Here is a 21,593-nt window from a genome sequence, read left to right as displayed (position 1 = left end):
CCTAAACTTAACAACTACCTTACTAACTTTAATAAGCAGCAAATTAAGAGTTTATGGAGGCAAAAATCATATCAGTTTGTTAATAGAGAGAATTGTACCTTCAAGAAACCTACCTACAAAGCTACAGTACTTGTAATGGAGATCTACTGGTTAAGGAAATTTGTCAACAATATGGAGTGTCTAGTCAGGACACGGAAGTCAGGGATAGTCGTTGAATGGTTTTAATAAATATACTTCAAAAATACAGATGCACAGGCACTATTTCTCATACACTTTACAGTGAAGGTGTGTTCTAAATGAAAGGAAATAAACATCAATATTACTTACATAAACACAATTTAGTTAACTGAATAACTATCTCTAGTCACTTAAATAAATAGTGCTAAACATGTCCTGAAACGTAACTACAATGAGAATAACCTCTAAGTTACACATACAACAGATATAAAGGCTGTCACTGACTATAAACATTAACATAAATTACTAATATAACTTATCTATATGATAAAGTTTCAACTTACTGGTGGTCACTGACGCACACGAACACTATGCGAAGATTAGCTTAACTGAAACTGAAACTGACAGCCGTTCTCTACAAGCCAGGGCATGTCGCAACATGTCAGAAAAGGGGCGTGGTCTTAACGAACACTCGCTGTACATGCTCTGTCCATGTTCACATCACTTGAGCCTTTTGCACAGCCGCCCCATAATTCACGGTGTGAATTATCTCCTGGAAAGGCTCAACTATCCACAGGAGCTGTTGTCGAGGCATTCTCCGGGATGGCCGGCAGCTCAATGAGCTTGGCCACTGGTCTGGTGTAGGTCCTCTCGTCTACCTGCACCTCAGCAGTCCTCACTTTACTATCGACACTCCTAATGATCTTCGTGACTCGTCCCACGGGCCACAATGCACGAGGTAACCTTTGGTCAATTACCATCACCACTGTACCCACAGTGAGGTTCTCTGTGTCCTTTACCCATTTCTGCCTTGATTGCAAGAAAGGCAAGTAGTTCCGTATGAAATGGGTCCAAAACTGGTCAGCTAACACCTGACTGTGCCGCCATCTTCTCCGACTGAGAATCTCAGACTCAGGGTACACCACTTGAGGAAGCGAAGAGTCGGGCCGCCCCATGAGGAGGTAGTTGGGGGTTACGGGATCCACATCAGCTACATCTGTCGACACATATCCCAATGGCTTGGAGTTAAGGATTCCCTCTACCTCAATCAGAACTGTCTGCAAGACTTCTTCGGTCACTGTCTGTGCTCCCAGAGTAACATAGAGTGCAGCCTTAATAGATCTGACTTCCCGCTCCCAGGCTCCACCAAAGTGAGGTGCATTTGGTGGGTTGAACTGGAAACGGATCTGGTGCTTAGCCAACTTGGTCTGCAGCTCTTCACACATGGCCTCAAAACTTGCCTTGAGCTCGTGCTCCCCTCCGCGGAAGTTGGTCCCACAGTCAGAGAGAAGCTCGAAGGGTGTTCCCCGTCTAGCCACGAACCTTCTGAGTGACATAAGGAACGAGTCGGTATCCATTTTGGGCAGCACATCTAAGTGAACGCACCTGGTGGTCATACACTTAAAAACTATTCCCCATCTCTTTTCCGTACTCCGACCACGCTTGACCTGGAACGGGCCAAAGCAATCTACTCCTGTTGAATAAAATGGAGGCTTCAGGAGGCGGAGACGACAAAGGGGCAGATCTGCCATCTTAGGAATAGCAGGCTTTGCTCTCCATTTCTGGCACTCCGGGCAGGATCTCTGATGACGACGTACAGCTTCTCGGCCTTGGAGGATCCAAAACTTGCGCCGGAGCTCTGCAAAGACCCTCTCCGATCCAGAATGGAGTAACTTGTTGTCATACTGTCGTATGATAAGTTTGGTAATATGGTGCTTAGGTTCTAGCACAATTGGGTGTACGACATATTCTTCCAGACCAGTAGAACGGCGCAACCTACCACCTACTCGGATAAGGCCCTTAGAGACATCGTACTCTGGAGCAAGTGACAAGAGCCGACTGCTGGATGGAAGTGCTTTCCCTGTTTGTAGGCACTTGACTTCGTCTGGAAAGCTATCATATTGTGCTCTCTGAAGGATTCTGAGTTCTGCTTCTGCGTAGTCATCTGCACTGAGGGCGCTTGACTGGGAGGCCGCCCCATGTAGTGACCTACTCGTTGCCTCAAGGAGATCTTCAAAGGTAGAGTGGTCTTCAGCGGCGGGGATCTCTGGTGCAGTAATGGCTGACATAATGCCACAGAACGTAGACCTCTTCATCTCTGACTCATCTGGGACCTCCACGAAAGAAGTTGTGGCTGACCAACTCTCACGTGGTAGCCGAAGGAAAGCAGGACCTTGACTGAATTGGTTTGGCTTGGCTAGGTTGGATAGTGTCATCCCTCTGGTGATAGCATCCGCGGGGTTATTCTGTGTGTCCACATACCTCCATGACTGGTGATTCGTCAGCTCCTGAATCTCAGATACACGAGTCCCTACAAACACCTTGTATCTGCAGGACTCCGACTGTATCCAGGCAAGCACTGTGGTGGAGTCAGACCACAGCACTGTGTCCCTCAACTTAAGGGTGAGCTCTCGCTGGATCATCTGGGCAAGCTGAGCTCCTGTAAGGGCGGCACAGAGCTCAAGGCGTGGCATTGACTGTTGTTTCTTCGGTGCCACTCTTGAACGTGCCAGCACAAAGGCTACATGGACTTGGCCATGTGGATCTTCACCGCGTAGGTAAGCAACTGACCCGTAGGCGGACTCTGATGCATCACAGAATACATGAAGCTCGAGGGTGATGGCACTTACATCCACGTCTAGTGGGAAGTAGCTCCGGGAGAGACTAACTGTTGGGAGCTGAGGGAGCTCTTCTTCCCATAAAGTCCAGGCTTGCAGGAGGTCGACCGGTAAGTTTGGGTCATCCCAGTCGCGGTCTTTGGCCCACAGTCTCTGGACCAAAACTTTGGCCCTTGTGGTGAAAGGCAGGATATGACCTAGGGGATCATATTGGCTTGCTAGTATCTTATAGATATTTCGCATGGTAGTCTGGCTTGGGGAAACCGGGCGATGCCTGTAATGGAGTGTGTCCTCCATGAAGTGCCAACTGAGGCCTAGCGTCATTTCTTGAGCTTCACCATGTGTCTGAGAAACCCATCTTTCGCTGCTGTCAGACTTGGCCTCATTAGGCAAGTTGCGAATCACCTCTGGCTGGTTACTGGCCCACTGACGAATATCGAAACCACCTGCAGCTAGAAGGGTTCTAAGCTTCGTCACAAGGTTACTGGCTTCTACTATGGTGGGTAGACTCTGCAGGCAGTTGTCTACGTAGAAGCACTGTTCTACACTGTGGCGGACATCTTCTCCTGGTTGACTTGACTCACTGATGTGTTTCTGAAGAGCAAAGATCGCGCAGCAGGGACTGCACGTCGTCCCGAACGGCAGAACCTCCCACTGGTACACTGATGGTTGTTTGTCCGTTTTTAGATCCCTCCAAAGGAACCTCAGCAAGGGCTTGTCTCTGTCCAGCAGGCGGACCTGGTGAAACATCCCTTTAATGTCTCCACTTACTGCAACTCGATGCTCCCTGAAGCGCAGGAGGACTCCAAGGAGTGAGGCTCCTAAGGCTGGACCAGGAAGGAGGTAGTTATTCAAACTTTGTCTGCCAAGCTGGAAGCTGCAGTTGAAAACAATCCGTTCCTTGCCATTGTGTCTGACCATGTGGTGGGGCAGGAACCACGACTCCTCGGATGAGTCCACCTCGCCGGAGTCAATCTTGGTGGCGTACCCAGCAATCTCCAGTTTCTTGATCTCCTCCTGGTAGGTAGATGTCCGCAGTGGGTTTTGTGCTAACCTCTTCTCTGTGTTTCGCAGGTTCTTCATCACAACTTCCTTTGAAACTTTCAGCTTGGGCATGTTTGGGACTCGTAGAAGGGGTGTAGCGTACCGATGCACTCCGTTTACTTCTACACGGATGGTCTCAGCCTCTAATAGGTCCACTGAGTACTTGTCCTGTCTGGATCTGGTCACCAACTTCTCACTTTTGAAAGGCAGTGTATCTAATTGCCACAACCGTTCAACTTGACTGAACAGCTCAGCAGAAGGGGAGGAAACTGTGAACAAGCACTGTGTGGTGGGAAGCTGTTGCTGCAGGTATTTCGCTGGACCTTGGAGTGTCCAACCGAGCTTAGTCTTGACTGCTGCAGGACCACCAGGGGGACCAAGATGCACTGGCTCAATCGGAACGATCAGATCAGCATTATCCGATCCAATCAGGAGGGTTGGCTGAGCTCCATCGATGGGTGGGATTACCAGACCTCGTAGATGACGATATCTTCTCTGGAGCTGGGTAATTGGGTAGCTGTACTGAGAGAGGCCTAGGTGTTCACCTGTGAATGCGCCTTGAATGGAGAACCTCTTTGTTGGTTGGGAAGCTGGAGTGATCGTAAAGGACACACGTGAGCCTGACAGTATCTTGATGTCTTGGCGGATAGTACGGAGTGTGAGGTCTTCTACTTGACCCTGTACTCCTAGGTGGCGTGCTGCAGACGAAAGCAGGATGGTTCTCTCAGAGCCATCATCCAGCACTGCATACGTGTCAAGCACTTTATCCTGGTATTGCAAATTGACTCTGACAATCTTTAACAGCACCTGGCTATATCTATTTGGCTGATCCAGGTAGTGAGTTTCTGCTGTCGATGTGATGGTGGGCTCGTTCCCACTCCTCTGGTTGACCTCGTGAAGGACAGAGAGGTGTTTCGACTTACAAAGGCGACACGGCTTCTTGAGGTCACAAGCAGAGGCCAGGTGAGACCGTCCGCATCTCCAGCACCTCCTCTTAACTTTAATCCAATCCACCATCTCTGCTTTGGTAAGTTTAGCGAAGCTCTCACATTGGCTGAGGTAGTGTTCTGCCTCACAGTAAGGGCAGTATATCTTACCCTTCCCTTGGGTTCGCATAGAATGAGCTGCTTGAGAGGGCGTGTCTGATGGATGGTTACTGGAACTGTCTGTCCCATGCATAACCGTAGTAATCTTAACCTTGGACTTCTGCTGCTTAAATTCTCTTTTATCCCTTTCACTGTGAGCTTGAAGTGAGGGCTCAATGTCCAGGCATCTGACTTCTGCCTTCAGCCACTCTGAAAAGTCCGTGAGCGTTAGCTTCAGTTTATCCGGGTGCTTCCTAAACTGTTGACGACGAAATCTCTCTTGCTGGTGCTTGGGGAGCCTGCTTAGAAGGCGCTTCACATTGGAGCCGCAGTGGAGTTCCTCATGGCCTTCACCTCGGAGAGCTTTCAGCATCCCGACAAGCGACTGCACTCTGATGGAGAACTCATCAAGAGCCCTATCATCTCGGATGGGGGGTAGGCGTTCCATGTCCTCTATCTCCTTCAGCACAAACTGATATGGACGTCCGTAGCGTTCATCCAGTGCTTTCAGAGCTTCAGAGTAGGGCATACTAGACTCTGCATGAGCTAGCACTAGGCGATGTGCATGTGGCACCTTGACATGCTTCAGCAAGATGGCATACTTGTAATGCTCGGACTGAGAAGGATGAAGGAGTGTGCTAAGGGAAAGACGTAGCTCCACATATTGAGCTCTATCCTCCTTGGTAAAATCAGGAAATGTTGGGCCTTCTATATTGGGGGGTGTATGCTGATACCCGGCGGATGGATAATGGGCCAGCATGGCTGGGTTCCCTTGGTAGAAAGGTTGGGGTACATAAGGAGGCTGATGTATTGACTGGTGCATGGGTAGAGGCATCATCTGATCGAAATCTGGATTTACATGTAGCGATCTGGGAGGAGCCACATGTGAGAGATGTGCAGTATGAAGCTCAGGTGGCACCAGATGTGTATTTCCCAACTGAGGTTCCCTACCTTTCTCGTGTTGGCTGCCGAGTGCAGCTGCATTGGGCTTACAATTACCCGATATAGGGTAGGACGAGAGTGAGCTATATGATGTGGCATTTCTTAACAAGCCTACTGATGGCTGTAGACCCTGGGTTGACTCTCTGGGATGGCTGGGCTGAAGGTGAGCTGATGGATCATGATCAGATTCCTGCTTGATAGCTTGAACGTCATAGCATGGATCGAGCGTATTCTGAGGGGGTTGAGTGACTCGGCTGAGAGACGGAGGAAGTGTCATTTGTTCTAGCTGAGGGGTTAGATCTGTAGCTACGCTTGGGTTATCCTCAGTTCTGTGGTGGTGAGGAACAAGGGCTGGCGAAGGCTGTGGTTCACCTCCTCTGTCTGGGTAGAGTTGGCGTACTGGGGTCTGATGCCGTGATGACCTCCTTGACGACTGAGCTGAGGTCCGAGGGGAATGATGCTGCAGGAGAAACTCCAAAAGCTCTGTTTGTTTCTTAGCCGTTTCACTCTGTTGCCGCGCTGTCTCCAAAGCTTGATGAACAATGGCTTCATTTGCATGATGCATTGGTGACATTGTGGATATGCTTCTAGCAGGACTGCGTAGCGCCCTCTCCTCTTCGTGCCTGTGCATCTGCGCTAAGCTATGCTGATCTGGATATTCGACTAAAAAATCATCCAGATATCTTGGGCGTTGCACTGAGCGTTTGGGGCGCACCGGTGAAACAGGGAGGCTGAGTCCTTCTTTACTGGTTGCCATATCATTGACACTATCCGGCTCGAAGGACCATAAATTGTAATGGAGATCTACTGGTTAAGGAAATTTGTCAACAATATGGAGTGTCTAGTCAGGACACGGAAGTCAGGGATAGTCGTTGAATGGTTTTAATAAATATACTTCAAAAATACAGATGCACAGGCACTATTTCTCATACACTTTACAGTGAAGGTGTGTTCTAAATGAAAGGAAATAAACATCAATATTACTTACATAAACACAATTTAGTTAACTGAATAACTATCTCTAGTCACTTAAATAAATAGTGCTAAACATGTCCTGAAACGTAACTACAATGAGAATAACCTCTAAGTTACACATACAACAGATATAAAGGCTGTCACTGACTATAAACATTAACATAAATTACTAATATAACTTATCTATATGATAAAGTTTCAACTTACTGGTGGTCACTGACGCACACGAACACTATGCGAAGATTAGCTTAACTGAAACTGAAACTGACAGCCGTTCTCTACAAGCCAGGGCATGTCGCAACATGTCAGAAAAGGGGCGTGGTCTTAACGAACACTCGCTGTACATGCTCTGTCCATGTTCACATCACTTGAGCCTTTTGCACAGTACTGTTAAAAGTTTTAACTATCAACAATCAACATTTGGTGTGACCACCCATTGTGTTTAAAGCAGCTTTTGCCCTTGGTGCACTTGTGCATAGCTTTTCAGGGAGCTTTGCAGGTAGGTTTCTTGAAGCGTCTTGCAGACATTGCCACAGTTCTTCTGGATTGAGTCTGTCTCAGTTTGTTGTGTTTCTTCATGTCACTCCAGACAGACTGGATGATGATCAGATCAGATCTCTGTGTGGAGCACTGGCTGTTGTTAGACAAAAATCTCACTGGATTATTACAATTAATAGCAAAATGAATGTTTGGAAATGTAAACTGATATTTCCTACTGACACACTACAGCAAAAGATAGAAATAGCTGACTAATAGCTGATTAATTTTACAGTGACGCAGCAGTACAACTCCAACCTTTCATTGTGTTCCCATCATTTACTTTCTCAAATCTTGCTGAATTTAAAATACCCAGATGTACCCACGTTCATTTGGACCACCTTGTACCTTTGGATCACAATCTGTGATTAATTATTTAAGCATATATTTTCTACCAAGTGTTCAAAATGCATAGCTTTGTGTTTTATATGGTGTACACAAAATTAGAACCTTTAAAGTAGCATAATAAGGGATTTTATTTTTATTTTTTTACCAATAATGGCCAGTATCATCAATATTGATAAAAAATGATTCTGATAATTTTATTAAATTGATTTTTAAATGAAACTATATATTAATATATTTTTAACACAAGATGATGTTTTAGCATAATAGTTCATTGAAAGCTGACTAAACCAAAACTTAAATGGGTAAAAACAGAAATATCCAAAACAAGTTTACATTTCAGTAATATATACCAACATTCAAAACTTTGGAGATGGTAAGATTTTTTTTTAAATGTTTATGAAAGAAGTCTCTTACGCTCACCAAAGCTGCACTTTTTTGATCAAAAATGCAGTAAAAAACAATAATATTGTGAAAAATTACAATAAATTATAATGAATGTTTTCTATTTAAATATACTTTTAAATGTCATTTGTTCCTGTGGTGGGTGGTACAGTTGAATTTTCTGCATCTTCGATGTCACATGATCCTTCAGAAATCAATCTAATATGCTGATTTGCTGCTCAAAAAACATTTCTTATTATTAATGCTGAAAATGCTTGGAAACCATGTTCTTTTTGAGTTTTTTTTTTATGAATAGAGGCTGCAAAATAATAGCATATACAATATAAACAATATAAATGTTACTTTACTGATACTTTACTGAATAAAAAATGAATAAAACTTACTGACCCCAAACTTTTGTCAAATAACCAATAAAATCATGGATAAAAATATTATCATGAAAATAAATCCATTATCCCAAAGTACTGTATTGATGGATTTTCCATTAATGCAAGTGGTAATGTAAAGTTCTGTCTCCTACAGTACCTTCAGCATCTAAAAGCAACCATGGTGTGTATGTATGTATGCGTGTACAGTATGTTTGTGCACCTGTCTAGGGCTCTTTACCCTTTTCAAAACACTCCATTAGTTCGGAAAACCTCCTGAGCAGGTGTTGCGAGTGTGTGTATGCTGGCAAGGCTGCCTGTGTACGTGTATGATTGCAGACCCCAGATGTCAGTGTTTGAACCTGGGCACCCCGCTAAGCCTGACTCACCTCAGCACTTCGTTGGGGTTTCCTGACTTGCTGCCTTTCTTCTCAGGTGTGCCGTGGCATCCAGACTTAAGCAGCATGTGAGGACCCCGATCCAGCATCATTGTGGAAGATGCCATGGCGATTATGGCTACAGCATCACGCACTCGAGCCTCCAGTCCATAGTCCCACTCATCGTAGGAAACAGAGATCAAGCCTGAGACAAAGGAAGTGTAAATTCAGTAAATCATCTAGTTTTTATAAATATTTTATTTTATTTCAGACTTTTATATATCGAAAACTATTTTTAATAGTTACAGCTGTGGTTTTAGTTAACAATAACAACACTTCTACATATTATAGATATAATAATAATAATAATAATAACATTATGATATAAAATACTTATATTAAATTTTATGTCATTTCAAATTCCGGCCAATACTGACAAGCTGCTAAATATTGATGGCCAGTAATCAAAAATGAAAATTCGAAACAATTTAGTCACAAGATAATCAACTAAAACTAAATCATCTGAAATATTTCGATACACTGACAAAAATGGCGTAGAATCTATTTTCAGTCAAAAATTGCTAGTAAATTAAGAAATAGCATGCAACACTAAATTAAGCGAGAATTTTATTTTGAAGAAAATTGTATTGTAATATTTATACAATATAAATTATACATACATAACTTTATAAACTATATATATATAATTTATATTTCTTCTTACCTGTTGGAAAGACGCTGGGTACATTATCTGCATCCCCTGTCACAAGAGATGGTACGATCCAGGTGTAACCATAACCAGTGAGGCCGACAGAATGTGCCACCTCGAAAATGGTCATGGCTTCTTCTTTAGTGCAGTACAGTAGTATAACAGGACTTTGGAGCTTCTTCATCTGGTTCTGGATCTTTGAGTCACCATCATCTACTGACATGTCCAACAGCAGCACCTCTTCCAGCTCCCAGCCAACAAAACTGTTCTCGACAGTACTCCGGATCTGGATGAAGGCAAAACAGACAAAGGAAGATGAAAAAACAGCATGTCCTGTAACACCCTCCTACTGCCTCCAGCTATTGTTGCTTTTGTTCTTTAGATATAAAGAGAAGAGAGAATTTAAAAAGAAAACTGGCAAAAAGACAACGACAGAGAGAAAGAGAAAGCTACATTTTTATTTCAGAATCAGAATCAGAATGAGCTTTATTGGCCAAGTATGTTTACACATACGAGGAATTTGTTATAGTGAAAGACGCTCCACAGTGCAACAGAGAGACAGCAACAGGACAGGACACAGATAATAAAGAATAATACAAATATCCAAATAGGCAATGTACAAAACAGACAATTATGTGTGTACAGGTGGGATATGTCCAAATTTGAAATGAAAAAATTAGATAAAAAAGTAAGCAAGTGTGGTGAATAAATAATAGAGTTGTGTGTTCCGCGTTTTATTGTCAAGTGTTCATGAAATGGATTGCCTGAGGAAAGAAACTGTTTCGCTGTCTGGTCGTTCTGGTTCTCAGAGCTCTTTAGCGTCGACCAGACGGTAACAGTATAAAGAGGGAGTGTGCTGGGTGTGAAGGGTCCAGAGTAATTTTACCAGCCCTTTTGCTCACTCTGGATAAGTACAGTTCTTGGAGAGTGGGGAGGGTTGTACCAATGATTCGCTCAGCAGTCCGGACTACTCTCCGTAGTCTTCTGAGGTCAGAGTTGGTAGCTGAGCTGAACCAGACAGTTATAGAAGTGCAGAGGATGGATTCAGTGATGGCAGAGTAGAATTGTTTCAGCAGCTCCTGTGGCAGATTGAACTTCCTCAGCTGGCAAAGGAAATACAACCTCTGCTGGGCCTTTTTCACAATAGAGTCAATGTGATTGTCCCACTTCAGGTCCTGAGAGATGGTGGTGCCCAGGAATCTGAATTCCACTATTGTTACAGTGCTGTTCATGATGGTGAGTGGGGGGAGAGCAGGGGGGTTTCTCCTGAAGTCCACGATCATCTCCACAGTTTTGAGCGTGTTAAGCTCCAAGTTGTTAAGACTGCACCAGACAGCCAGCTCCTTAACCTCCTGTCTGTAAGCAGACTCGTCACCGTCCTGAATGAGGCCGATCAGTGTGGTGTCGTCTGCAAACTTCAGGGTGTCCGTGATGATGGTGTTAAAAGCAGAGCTGAAGTCCACAAACAGGATCCTCACATAAGTCCCTGGTCTGTCCAGATGCTGCAGAATGAAGTACAGTCCCATATTGACAGCATCATTCACAGACCTGTTTGCTCTGTAGGCAAACTGCAGGGAGTCCAGTAAGGGTCCAGTGATGTCCTTCCGATAAGCCAAAACCAGTCTTTCAAATGATTTCATGGCCACATATGTTGGAGCCACAGGTCTGTAGTCATTAAGACCAGTAATTTTGGGTTTCTTTGGGACGGGGATGATGGTGGAGCGTTTGAAGTATGAGGGGACTTCACACAGCTCCAGTGATCTGTTGAAGATCTGTGTAAAGATGGAGGCCAGCTGATCAGCACAGGTTTTTAGGCAGGCTGGTGACACACCGTCTGGGCCTAATGCTTTTCTTCTTTTGTTCTTTCTGAAGTCCTGGCACACGTCATATTCACTGATTTGAATTGTAGGTGTGGGGGAGAGGGGGGTTGCTGGAGGTGTTAATGGTTGTGTGGAGAGGTGTTCAGAGTGGGTGTGGGTTGTTTTTTCAAACCTACAGTAAAATACATTCAAATCGTCTGCCAGTTGTTGATTCTCCAGAGCGTGACTTGTAACTGGTGATATCTTTCATACCTTTCCACACTGAAGCAGGATCACTAGAAGAGAATTTGTTCCTTAGCTTGTCAGAATAATTCCTCTTTGCCACTCTGATCTCCTTTTCCAGTGTGTATTTGGCCTGTTTTTACAAGACTTTATCCTCCTTTCTGTAAGCATCTTCTTTGGCCTGACGGAGCTGTCTGAGTTTTGCAGTGAACCATGGTTTGTCGTTGTTGTCAGTTAGTTGAGTACTGGTAGGAATGCACATGTCCTCACAGAAACTGATATATGAAGTTACAGTCTCTGTGAGCTCGTACAGATCAGTGGCAGCGGCTTCAAAAACAGTCCAATCAGTGAGAGAGAAACAGGTTTGTAAATCCCGCTCTGTTTCATTAGTCCATCTTTTAACAGTTCTTAATACAGGTTTTGCAGACTTAAGTTTCTGCTTGTAGGTCGGAATAAGATTAATCAAACAGTGATCAGAGAGTCCTAAAGCTGCTCATGGGACAGAGTGATATGCGTCCTTTATTGTTGTGTAACAGTGATCCAATATATTATTGTCTCTGGTGGGACATGTGATGTGCTGTCTGTATTTTGGCAGTTCGCGGGAGAGATTTTCTTTATTAAAGTCCCAGAGAATGATTAAAATAGAGTCTGGGTGTTGTTGTTCTGTGTCTGTGATCAGATCAGCGAGTTTCTGTAAAGCTGTGCTCACGTGCGCTTGCGGTGGAATGTAAACACTCACGAGAATGAACGAGCAGAACTCCCGCGGCGAATAGAACGGCTTGCAGTTAATGAAGAGCGTTTCTAGATCTTAACAGCAGATCTTCTTTAACACAGTTACATCTGTACACCACCTCTCACTGATGTAAAAGCACGTCCCGCCGCCGCACGATTTTCCCGTTGTTTCCGGGACAACATCGATAGTTACCCGATCTGCTCTGATCAGCTGGAAATTAGGCAGATGTAGCACGCTGTCCGGTATGTTGCCATTTAGCCAGGTTTCCGTGAAACACAGAGCAGCAGAGTTAGAAAAATCCTTGTTTGTCCGAGAGAGCAGAAAGAATTCGTCCGTTTTGTTGGGGAGAGAGCGGAGATTCGCCAGATGGAAGCTAGGCAACTGTATTCGAAATCCGCGCTGTCTGAGCTTCACAAGCACGCCGGCTCGCTTCCGCTGTCTGCGCATCCTCCTGTAGCATTTGCCCAGAGCTACGGCTCCGCCAACTACAATGTCCAGCAAAACGTCGGAATAGTCAAAATCCGGTAAAAGATTTTGTGGTGTGTTCTGCCGAATGTTCAGCAGGTCATCCCTGGTAAAACTGATTGTATCTGAGTAACAAAAAACAGGAAAAACAAACAAAACCATACAAACACTGAAGAGCAATGCACAATAGCTGCCATCTGCTGCGCCATCTTAGATTAGGTAAAAATAAATATTTATATTTAAAGAAATAAATTAAAACACTAATCATAAAAAGTAAAATTCCCATCATGCACTTCATCCAGATACCAAACATTTTTTTATCTCTATGATTTGTAAAGAAGCAAGCCTAAAATGCACAGAACTGCTCTGCTCTGCTCCGTCTGAGGAGACAGATAAATTAAACTGCATTTCCTCATAACAAATTGTTCAAACACTAGTCCACAGAGATGCTTTGCATTATAATCTACTGCAGTCAGAACTAGAGGAAGATGAAATTATCGTATCCACAATTCTATATATTCAATTTCTGTATCGCCCAATATTTCCAGCCAATTTGACAGACTTGCAAATTGCACTGACAGTATCATTACACACATGCAGTCAAGTGTAGTGTGAGCATCCAGTATCACAGGGGTAAATCTACAAAAATGACTGTGATGGTCCCTGGTACATTAATACTCTTACATTTCAATTCCACTGTAATGAAAAATCACTATATTTATTTCTGAGATATTTTAGTTTTATTTCTATACTATATACACTGAACAAAATCATAACCGCAACACTTTTGTTTTTGCCCCCATTTTTCATGACTTTTTCTATGTACTTAAAATTAATTTTGAATTAGATTTTATTTCTATATTATTATTTTTAATTTTATGTGTAGCAATTTTATGTGCTTTTGTTTTTTACACTTCTATACAGTTTTTTACACTTCTATACAGCTTTAATTTTTTAAAAGTTTCTTACATTTCTTAAAGGGACAGTTCACATTTTTGTGATCATTTACTCACCGCCATGTTGTTCTAAACCTATATGAATATCTATCTTCACACAAAAGAAGATATTTGATATGTCGGTAACCAAACAGTTGTTGGAAACCATTGACTTCCATAGTATGTTTTCATACTATGGAAGTCAATGAAGACCAGCAACCGTGTGGCTAGCAACATTTTTGTTCAGCAGAAGAAAGAAATTCATACAGGTTTTGGACAACTTGAGGGTGAGGAAATATAAATAATGACATTTTTCAAGTTTTTCACCTAATTATTATTTATATTTTATTTCAGAATTATATCAGTTACTGAAAATGATTTTTAATAGTTACAGTTTTAGTTTTAGCTCAGTTTAACAACACTGATTCATACTATATTATTATAATTTTTAACTGATTCATACTATATTATATAATTCATACTATATATATAATTTTGTCCAATACTGATAAGCTGCTAAGTATTGACATGCCAATTACAAATAAATAGTTGATATTAAAATTCTACACAATTCAGTCTAAAAAAATAAACTAAAACTACACTAAAATCAATCATTTTAAATGCTACAAATGAATTTAGGCATCATATTATAAATGCACAGTATAAAATAATTGACATTATTTTGAAGTTTTAAAAAGTTTATATAAAGTTGTCTGATATTTGGCTGAAAACTGATATTTCCAGACACATTGTGAATTACTCACTTAAATACCAAGGTATTTCTATGGCCATTTACAAAGCGCAAAATAGGAGAAACAACTACTGCGGCAACCCAGGATATTGCAGAAGATGAAGGGCCACAAATACGAGGCACAAGAAAACAGATGTCAGTGTGGCTGGAGAGGAGACTAACAGCACTGGACACAATTTGTTCAAGCTTTTTGAATCGCCTGAACCATTGTTCCTCCCCCAGCAGACAGCAGCACAAAGCCTGGCACTGGTCTCACTGGTAGAGCATCAAACACCTGCCTGCCATACACCTGCAAGAACATCAAGAGCCTCCTGCATGAGCCTCCTCAATAAGCAGAGCATCCTCTGGACCTCTACTTGCATCGCCCTGAGGCTGCTCCTGATTTGGAGAATTACTGAAAGTACAGTAGAAATCAAAGAACACAATCCTGACCATTGCACTGTGTATTTAAGAACTTTATCCACAGCACTGTGGGCCAGACATAAATATAGGAAGTCTGTGACAACGGCATGTTGCAACTTCCCAGTTGAGGCAAAATACAGTATATATTTCTACACTGACTCAAAGCATTTCTAAAGCAGTGATATTTTAGAATTATTTATATACTATTACACTTTTTTATTAACAATTATTCATTCTTTTTATATTTTCAGTTTATTTTAATAATATAAGTTTTTGATATTTTATTACATGCCTTTGTCGTTTTTATTATTTCTAAATTATTTCTAAAAATATTTATATTATTTCTTTTTTTTTTGTTATTTTTATATAAATTTTAGTTTTTAGTTCAGTTCGATTTTCTTTCCATTTATTTTTATATTTTTGTTCTAAAAAGGCCATTTTGCTAGCATGATTTAAAAGGGTCAACACTACTATTATAGGGCTTGTATACAAGGCTAAAGGCATACTGTGAGAGGCATTTGATGAATGAACAGAAAGATGGTTACAGGGAAAATTCCACTAGTCATCATTTACTCACTCTCATGTCATTCCAAACCTGTTTGCGTGCAGACTCTTTTCTGTTGCCACATGGGTTGAGAACGACACAAGGGTCAGTAAATGATGACACAATTTCATTTTTGAGTGAACTATGCCTTGAAATCAAAAACAATAAGACAAAATTGGAGAGGAAAGCAGCATTAGTTCTTATAGGAGCGACATATAGTGAAAGCAGGGGAGAGGATGGGTGTATTACTTTTGACAGGAGCCCTAGCATACAGAAGATAGAGGAGAGGAAGAGAGCATTAGTTGAGACAGGAGCATTGGCAAACTCCTGATGATGAAAAAGACTCGAACCGCAGAGGTTGGCGCCCCAGCGGGAGTTAGAACCTCGGTATTAGGATGTGAATCGAACCAGCTAGAGTTTCCAGAATTAGGGGCAGTGAAGCAAACAGCAGTCTGGGGTTTCACGAGATCCCCATCTCAATTTGGCCAAATTGGTGTAGCTCTGGATAGGTGAGTGTTTATACACCCTGATGATGCATTTCAGTGATTTGATAAACAAGAGCAGGTTCTGAATGGATTGTTTGGTGGGATTATGAACATGAGCCATTTAAACTGAGATGTGTTTCTTTTGACCCCTCAAAACACACTCGAAATCACCTAGCAAGCCCTGGTTAAACCCTAGCAAGCACATTGCAACATGCCAAAAACATGCAGAACATCTTAGCAAGCACATTGCAATGCTTTTCTGCACCACTCCAAATTCCTTCAGAAATAAAATCCAGGGAACAATTGTTAAACTCCCTGTGTTAAACATCAAATAATAAATAAATGTAATAACAACAATACACATATATAAAATACTGTTCAAAAGCGCAGAGTCTGTAAGATTTTTTTAAAGAAATTAATATTTTTATGCAGCAAGGACATATTAAATTGATCAAAAGTGACAGCAATGACTTTTACAGGCACTGTTCCAAAATATTTCTATTGATTCAAATAATTGTTGTTCTTTCTATTCGAGAATCATGAAAAAAATGTATCACGGTTTCCACAAAAATAGTAAGCAACTCAAATGTTTTCAGTAATATTACTATTATTATTAATAATACATACATATTTTATTATTACCAATATTTATACAATTAAAAAATATATATAATTATTTATTAGAATTATGAATAATTAATTATTTATGAATAAAATCATTATATAAATAAATTAATTTATATAATACATTTACATTTTATATCATTTTTAATATTACTTCACAATATCACTGTTTTACTGTATGTTTTAACAAATGAATGCAGCCTTGGTAAGCATAAGATAAAACATTAAATAAATGAATAAATAAATAAAAACCTTAGCACCTTCAAACTTTTGAATATAGGCTATGTGTATATTTATAAAAACTGTATATGTAAATATATTTAGCTAACATATAAACTATGTTTGATGAGTTCCTACAGTCTTCTAAGCTTAATATGAAATAACACCTGAACTGAACTCACATCAAAACTTGTGTGTTTTATTTACAAGATTGTTTGAATCATAAACATAGATTGTGGCTTTGATGAAGCCACCTGATGACCTGCTATAGTGTATTATTACAGTGTATTATAGTGTTTTACTATTAGAACTACTTAAATTAACAGTCAAACTGAAATTAAAATGGAATTGAATTGGCAAAAAATAAATAGCGACAACTCACCCGATTGACAAAGTCCTGGTATCCAGGGTAGTAGGTGGTGACGATGGAGAATATGTACCAGTCATATTCCTCCATTATGTTAAGCATTACAGAGGCCTGCTGCTCTATAGAAGGACCAAACTGGAAGAACATGGAATGGTCATCCTGCAAGAAACAAAGATACATGCATGAGAACAGAAGAGTCACATTAAAATAGGATATCAGTCAGTTATAGATATAGTTGATACTGGTTTTCAACAGTACATACAGTATGTCAAAGAGAGAGATGAGAATTTGCTTGCTCAATCATTTTTTTTAAACCAAGCTAATTTTTTCTTGTATTCTTCTTGCCTCCAGCCCATTACAAAGACAAAGTGACAAAACCAAAGTTAAGTCTCATTTTTTGTTTTCAGCACAGTAACCTAAAGTTTGGATAAAGGGAACAAGGATCAGGAGAAAGAGAGTAGAGAAATATGAACTGCAGTTCGCCAGATCTAACATCTGCTGCATCAAAGCCTGTGAATGAGACACATTTTGCTCCCTTAACATCTAAATGACCACTTCACTCTTGAAACAAATCCCAGGCAGTTCAAATGTCAAAGCAAAAAAGTCTATGGTGATGAATGATTTTAAATGTTTCTAATAAGCACGTTAATGAACTCTTCACATCTAATATGCTTACATTGATGTGAGTGTGTGTTTGTGTAAGCCAAAGCCTTTTAAAGCTATGCACACATGTATGACAGCGCACATGAATGCATGCACACTGATGTATAAGTCTGTACATGGCTGTAAATGATTGTTTTGTGTGTGCACTCATGTGTGAAGTCGGTCGTGGGCGTTTGCCATGTTAGTCATGCTGCATGGCGAAATCTTACAGTCTCTCTGTCTCTCTCTCTTTCAGGTCTCCACGCTCTACTCAACATCAAAGCCACTCCCCTGGGGTCCAAGATGGACTGATCCGTTACCTTGATTCGGCTTTAATGAGGTAACAACACTGATGGGGCTGCGGGGAGGGGGGCTTAGCTTGTTAATCTAACGGCTGTAGTATAATGTTTTACATATGTGTTTATATATTCTTGTTTTGTGGATTTACACTAAATGTTTAATGTGTGCCTGATTTGCCAGAGTGTATGTGTGTGTCTCTGCCTCTTTAATTTTCTGACTTCCATTCATTTACATGCCCCCAATATTAATTTCCTGTCTTAATTCCTCCTCTTCCCTTTTGGAGTTGATCCCATCAGGAGAGGTGGGACTCCAGTCATAGGGTCAGTAAGATTTCTTTTTCGTTTTCAGAAAGAAATTAGCTCTTTTACTCAGCAAGCAAGAATTAAAGTGATACAAAATGGCAGTAAAGATATTCATAATGTTTATATATATATATATATATATATATATATATATTTCAAATGAATTTTGTTCTATTTAATTTTCTATTCATCAAAAAACCTCTATAAATGTGTATCGTGGTTTCCATATACATTTTCAGTTTTTAACATTGGGAAGAAGAACAAATGTTTCTTATGAGCACTAAAATTCAGTTTTACCATCACAGGAATAAATTACATTTAATATTAAATTTAAAACAAAAATTCTATTAGGGTTGTAAATGTAATATGTTAATAAATTAGTTATGGAAAAAGTTGGTTAAATTAAATAAATTGGTTATTTAGAGTATCATTTCATTAAAAAAAATGGTCCATATTAATAAAAAATGCTTTAATACCCATTTAAAACTCTTAAAACCAATTTATCTCATGCCATTATTTATACAATTGTATAATTAATTACAATTGTAGTGTAAATGCATTCATGCCACCTCTGAGCTGCAATAAACTGTAGATATATGCAGCTACTGAAAAAAATAATCATGGCCTAAAAATTTGTGTAGTAAATTTTATGTTGAATCAAATAAAACATTTCTCTCTAAAGCTACTTTCTGATGTTTTTCTCATTTAACACAATAACGACTTTCAGCTTTTTTTGTGGGCAATTTCTCAGCCAGATATGATGTGCAATTAATTTGCAATTTAATTTGATTAATCAATCATGTCATTAATTATGTGTGTGTGTGTGTGTGTTTGTGTTTCTGTGTGTGTGTGTGTGTATACATACACAGATATACACACAGACACACAAAAATGTGTTTTAAAAAAAATGAAAATTACAAAAAGAAAAACTTTGCAACAATATACCAGCGTTATATGAGCATGACATTTGTTTTCTGGAAAGCACCCTGTAGTTTCATGACATTGAGCAACACTCTTAATGTCAAAATAGACTGTACAAATACAATATAATAAAATATTAATAATACAGTTTATAATTCTACTTCATCCCAAACAGGAGAGAAATCTATCAAGGTTGACCACACATGCTTATTTTACTGACATTTTCTTTTCAGAATAAATGTTGAGTCGACCCATTACAGATTCCAAGTTGATATTCTCCCTACAACACCAACAACAGCAGTTTACACTTCAGATACACCACTGAGATGAACACGTGAAATGACACACATGGCCTCCCATTTCAACTTTACATTTAACACACACACACACACACACACACACACACATAATATATAGGATACCATGTGTCAGATTTGTTTTCCGGATCATTCCTCTCTAATCCGTCGTTCTACACTTCTGCTCCTCACCCCCTCCCTGTCATCAATCTCCCTCGCTCCGCTCCTCCTCTTCATCCGTTCTGAGTCTATTCATCTCAAAATGAGCGATCACAGACACATGCACTCCACATGCAAGACTCCCATTCCTCTATCGCCTGTTTAGCACAATGGAGAGGCCAACCTAATCATCCACTACCCAATACGGCCCCGCACGAGCAGCAGGGAGCTAATCCAGACCTTACATTACTATCCTCTTACTACTTTCCTCCCTTCCTCTTCAATAATAGAGACTAGTGTCCTGCAGAGGCAGTTTATAAGCAAAGTATCTTTAATATTCGAATGAGAGGCAGAGGCATAAAATAAGTTTCCCACTAACTCTTGACTGCTGGGAGGGGATAAAAGCTGAGCTCCTGCCATCGACGATACCGCGCCAGAACAGCATGTCATTAAGAGAGGAAGGGGAGAGACTGAGATCCGTTGAGGAGACAATGCATCTAAATTCAAGTGATTCATCAGCTGATCTACCGCAATGTATCAAGTATCAGATTGATTGGAAATAAGAGGCACTTAGCAGCCAGAAAGATGTCTCTGTGTTGCTTCAAGAGAGCAACCATATTTGTGTAGTGTTTTATTTTCTTTCTTTTACATTCACTTATTTACAATAAAGTAGCATTTAAACATTTTATTCCATTTAATCATTTATAATAATATATACCCCTTTTATTGATTCATTCATTGATCAGTCATTTTACACTCATCTAAAGGATTATTAGGAACACCTGTTCAATTTCTCATTAATGCAATTATCTAATCAACCAATCACATGGCAGTTGCTTCAATGCATTTAGGGGTGTGGTCCTGGTCAAGACAATCTCCTGAACTCCAAACTGAATGTCAGAATGGGAAAGAAAGGTGATTTTAAGCAATTTTGAGCGTGGCATGGTTGTTGGTGCCAGACGGGCCGGTCTGAGTATTTCACAATCAGCTCAGTTACTGGGATTTTCACGCACAACCATTTCTAGGGTTTACAAAGAATGGTGTGAAAAGGGAAAAACATCCAGTATGCGGCAGTCCTGTGGGCGAAAATGCCTTGTTGGTGCTAGAGGTCAGAGGAGAATGGGCCGACTGATTCAAGCTGATAGAAGAGCAACTTTGACTGAAATAACCACTCGTTACAACCGAGGTATGCAGCAAAGCATTTGTGAAGCCACAACACGCACAACCTTGAGGCGGATGGGCTACAACAGCAGAAGACCCCACCGGGTACCACTCATCTCCACTACAAATAGGAAAAAGAGGCTACAATTTGCGTTGGTGAGTGTATATTATATTATACTATTATATTTGTTAATTTCATGATTTTGTGGTTTCCAGGAATATTTGTCTTCACTAATAAAATAATGTCTTCATTTCACGGTTAACACCATGGGATGATGTTCTGAAGCAGTAATTTTCCATTGTAATAGTTTATGGTATTTGTTGGATTTGTGCTAGTCAGATGAAGTTTGACTGAGCATTAAAACAGATGCAAATAAGATTATTTAATAAGCTCGTTTTTTATCATCATTACTCATCTCTTGCTTTCTCTTCCCTGCTTTCCTTCGACCACCTCTTGGGCTGGTAGAAGATTGTTAATACTGTTTCTGGTACTAGATAATATGCAGTGAAACACTAATTTTGGGTACCAGACAATACTTGTTTTTAACAGGTTATGGGTACCAGGCAAAACATATTTTTTCTGAAGGGATCTGGCACTGGGGGTTGGATCCAATATTCCTGACATGGAGACTCAGCCTTAGATTATTCGGCAGGATGTCAGCATAA

The 21,593-nt window shown here is 40.6% G+C and overlaps 2 protein-coding genes across 2 annotated transcripts in view; both read right to left on the bottom strand.

Annotated features, from left to right (window-relative positions):
* The window catches only part of LOC306872608 (glutamate receptor ionotropic, NMDA 2B-like), a gene marked incomplete at both ends in the record, with an annotated part of 113,846 nt that overhangs the window by 37,300 nt on the left and 54,953 nt on the right, over window positions 1–21,593 (bottom strand). The window contains 3 exons of the mRNA XM_079421234.1: window positions 8,883–9,075; window positions 9,595–9,865; window positions 17,162–17,305. Coding sequence (XP_079277360.1) covers window positions 8,883–9,075; window positions 9,595–9,865; window positions 17,162–17,305 — 608 coding nt within the window. The remainder of the gene's footprint in view (window positions 1–8,882; window positions 9,076–9,594; window positions 9,866–17,161; window positions 17,306–21,593) is intronic.
* LOC306872607 (uncharacterized protein) lies at window positions 207–7,101 on the bottom strand. Its single transcript, XM_079421233.1, has 2 exons — window positions 7,049–7,101; window positions 207–6,819 (listed from the first exon to the last, which is right to left on the bottom strand). Exon 2 carries the CDS (start codon window positions 6,621–6,623, stop codon window positions 741–743), a length of 5,883 nt encoding a protein of 1,960 aa, XP_079277359.1. The 5' UTR covers window positions 6,624–6,819; window positions 7,049–7,101; the 3' UTR covers window positions 207–740.

The sequence above is a fragment of the Barbus barbus genome, assembly GCF_936440315.1.
Source record: "Barbus barbus genome assembly, chromosome: 7".
NCBI classification, from domain to species: domain Eukaryota; kingdom Metazoa; phylum Chordata; class Actinopteri; order Cypriniformes; family Cyprinidae; genus Barbus; species Barbus barbus.
Note: the sequence above shows the minus strand (reverse complement) of the source record. Positions and strands in the feature narration are given on the sequence as shown.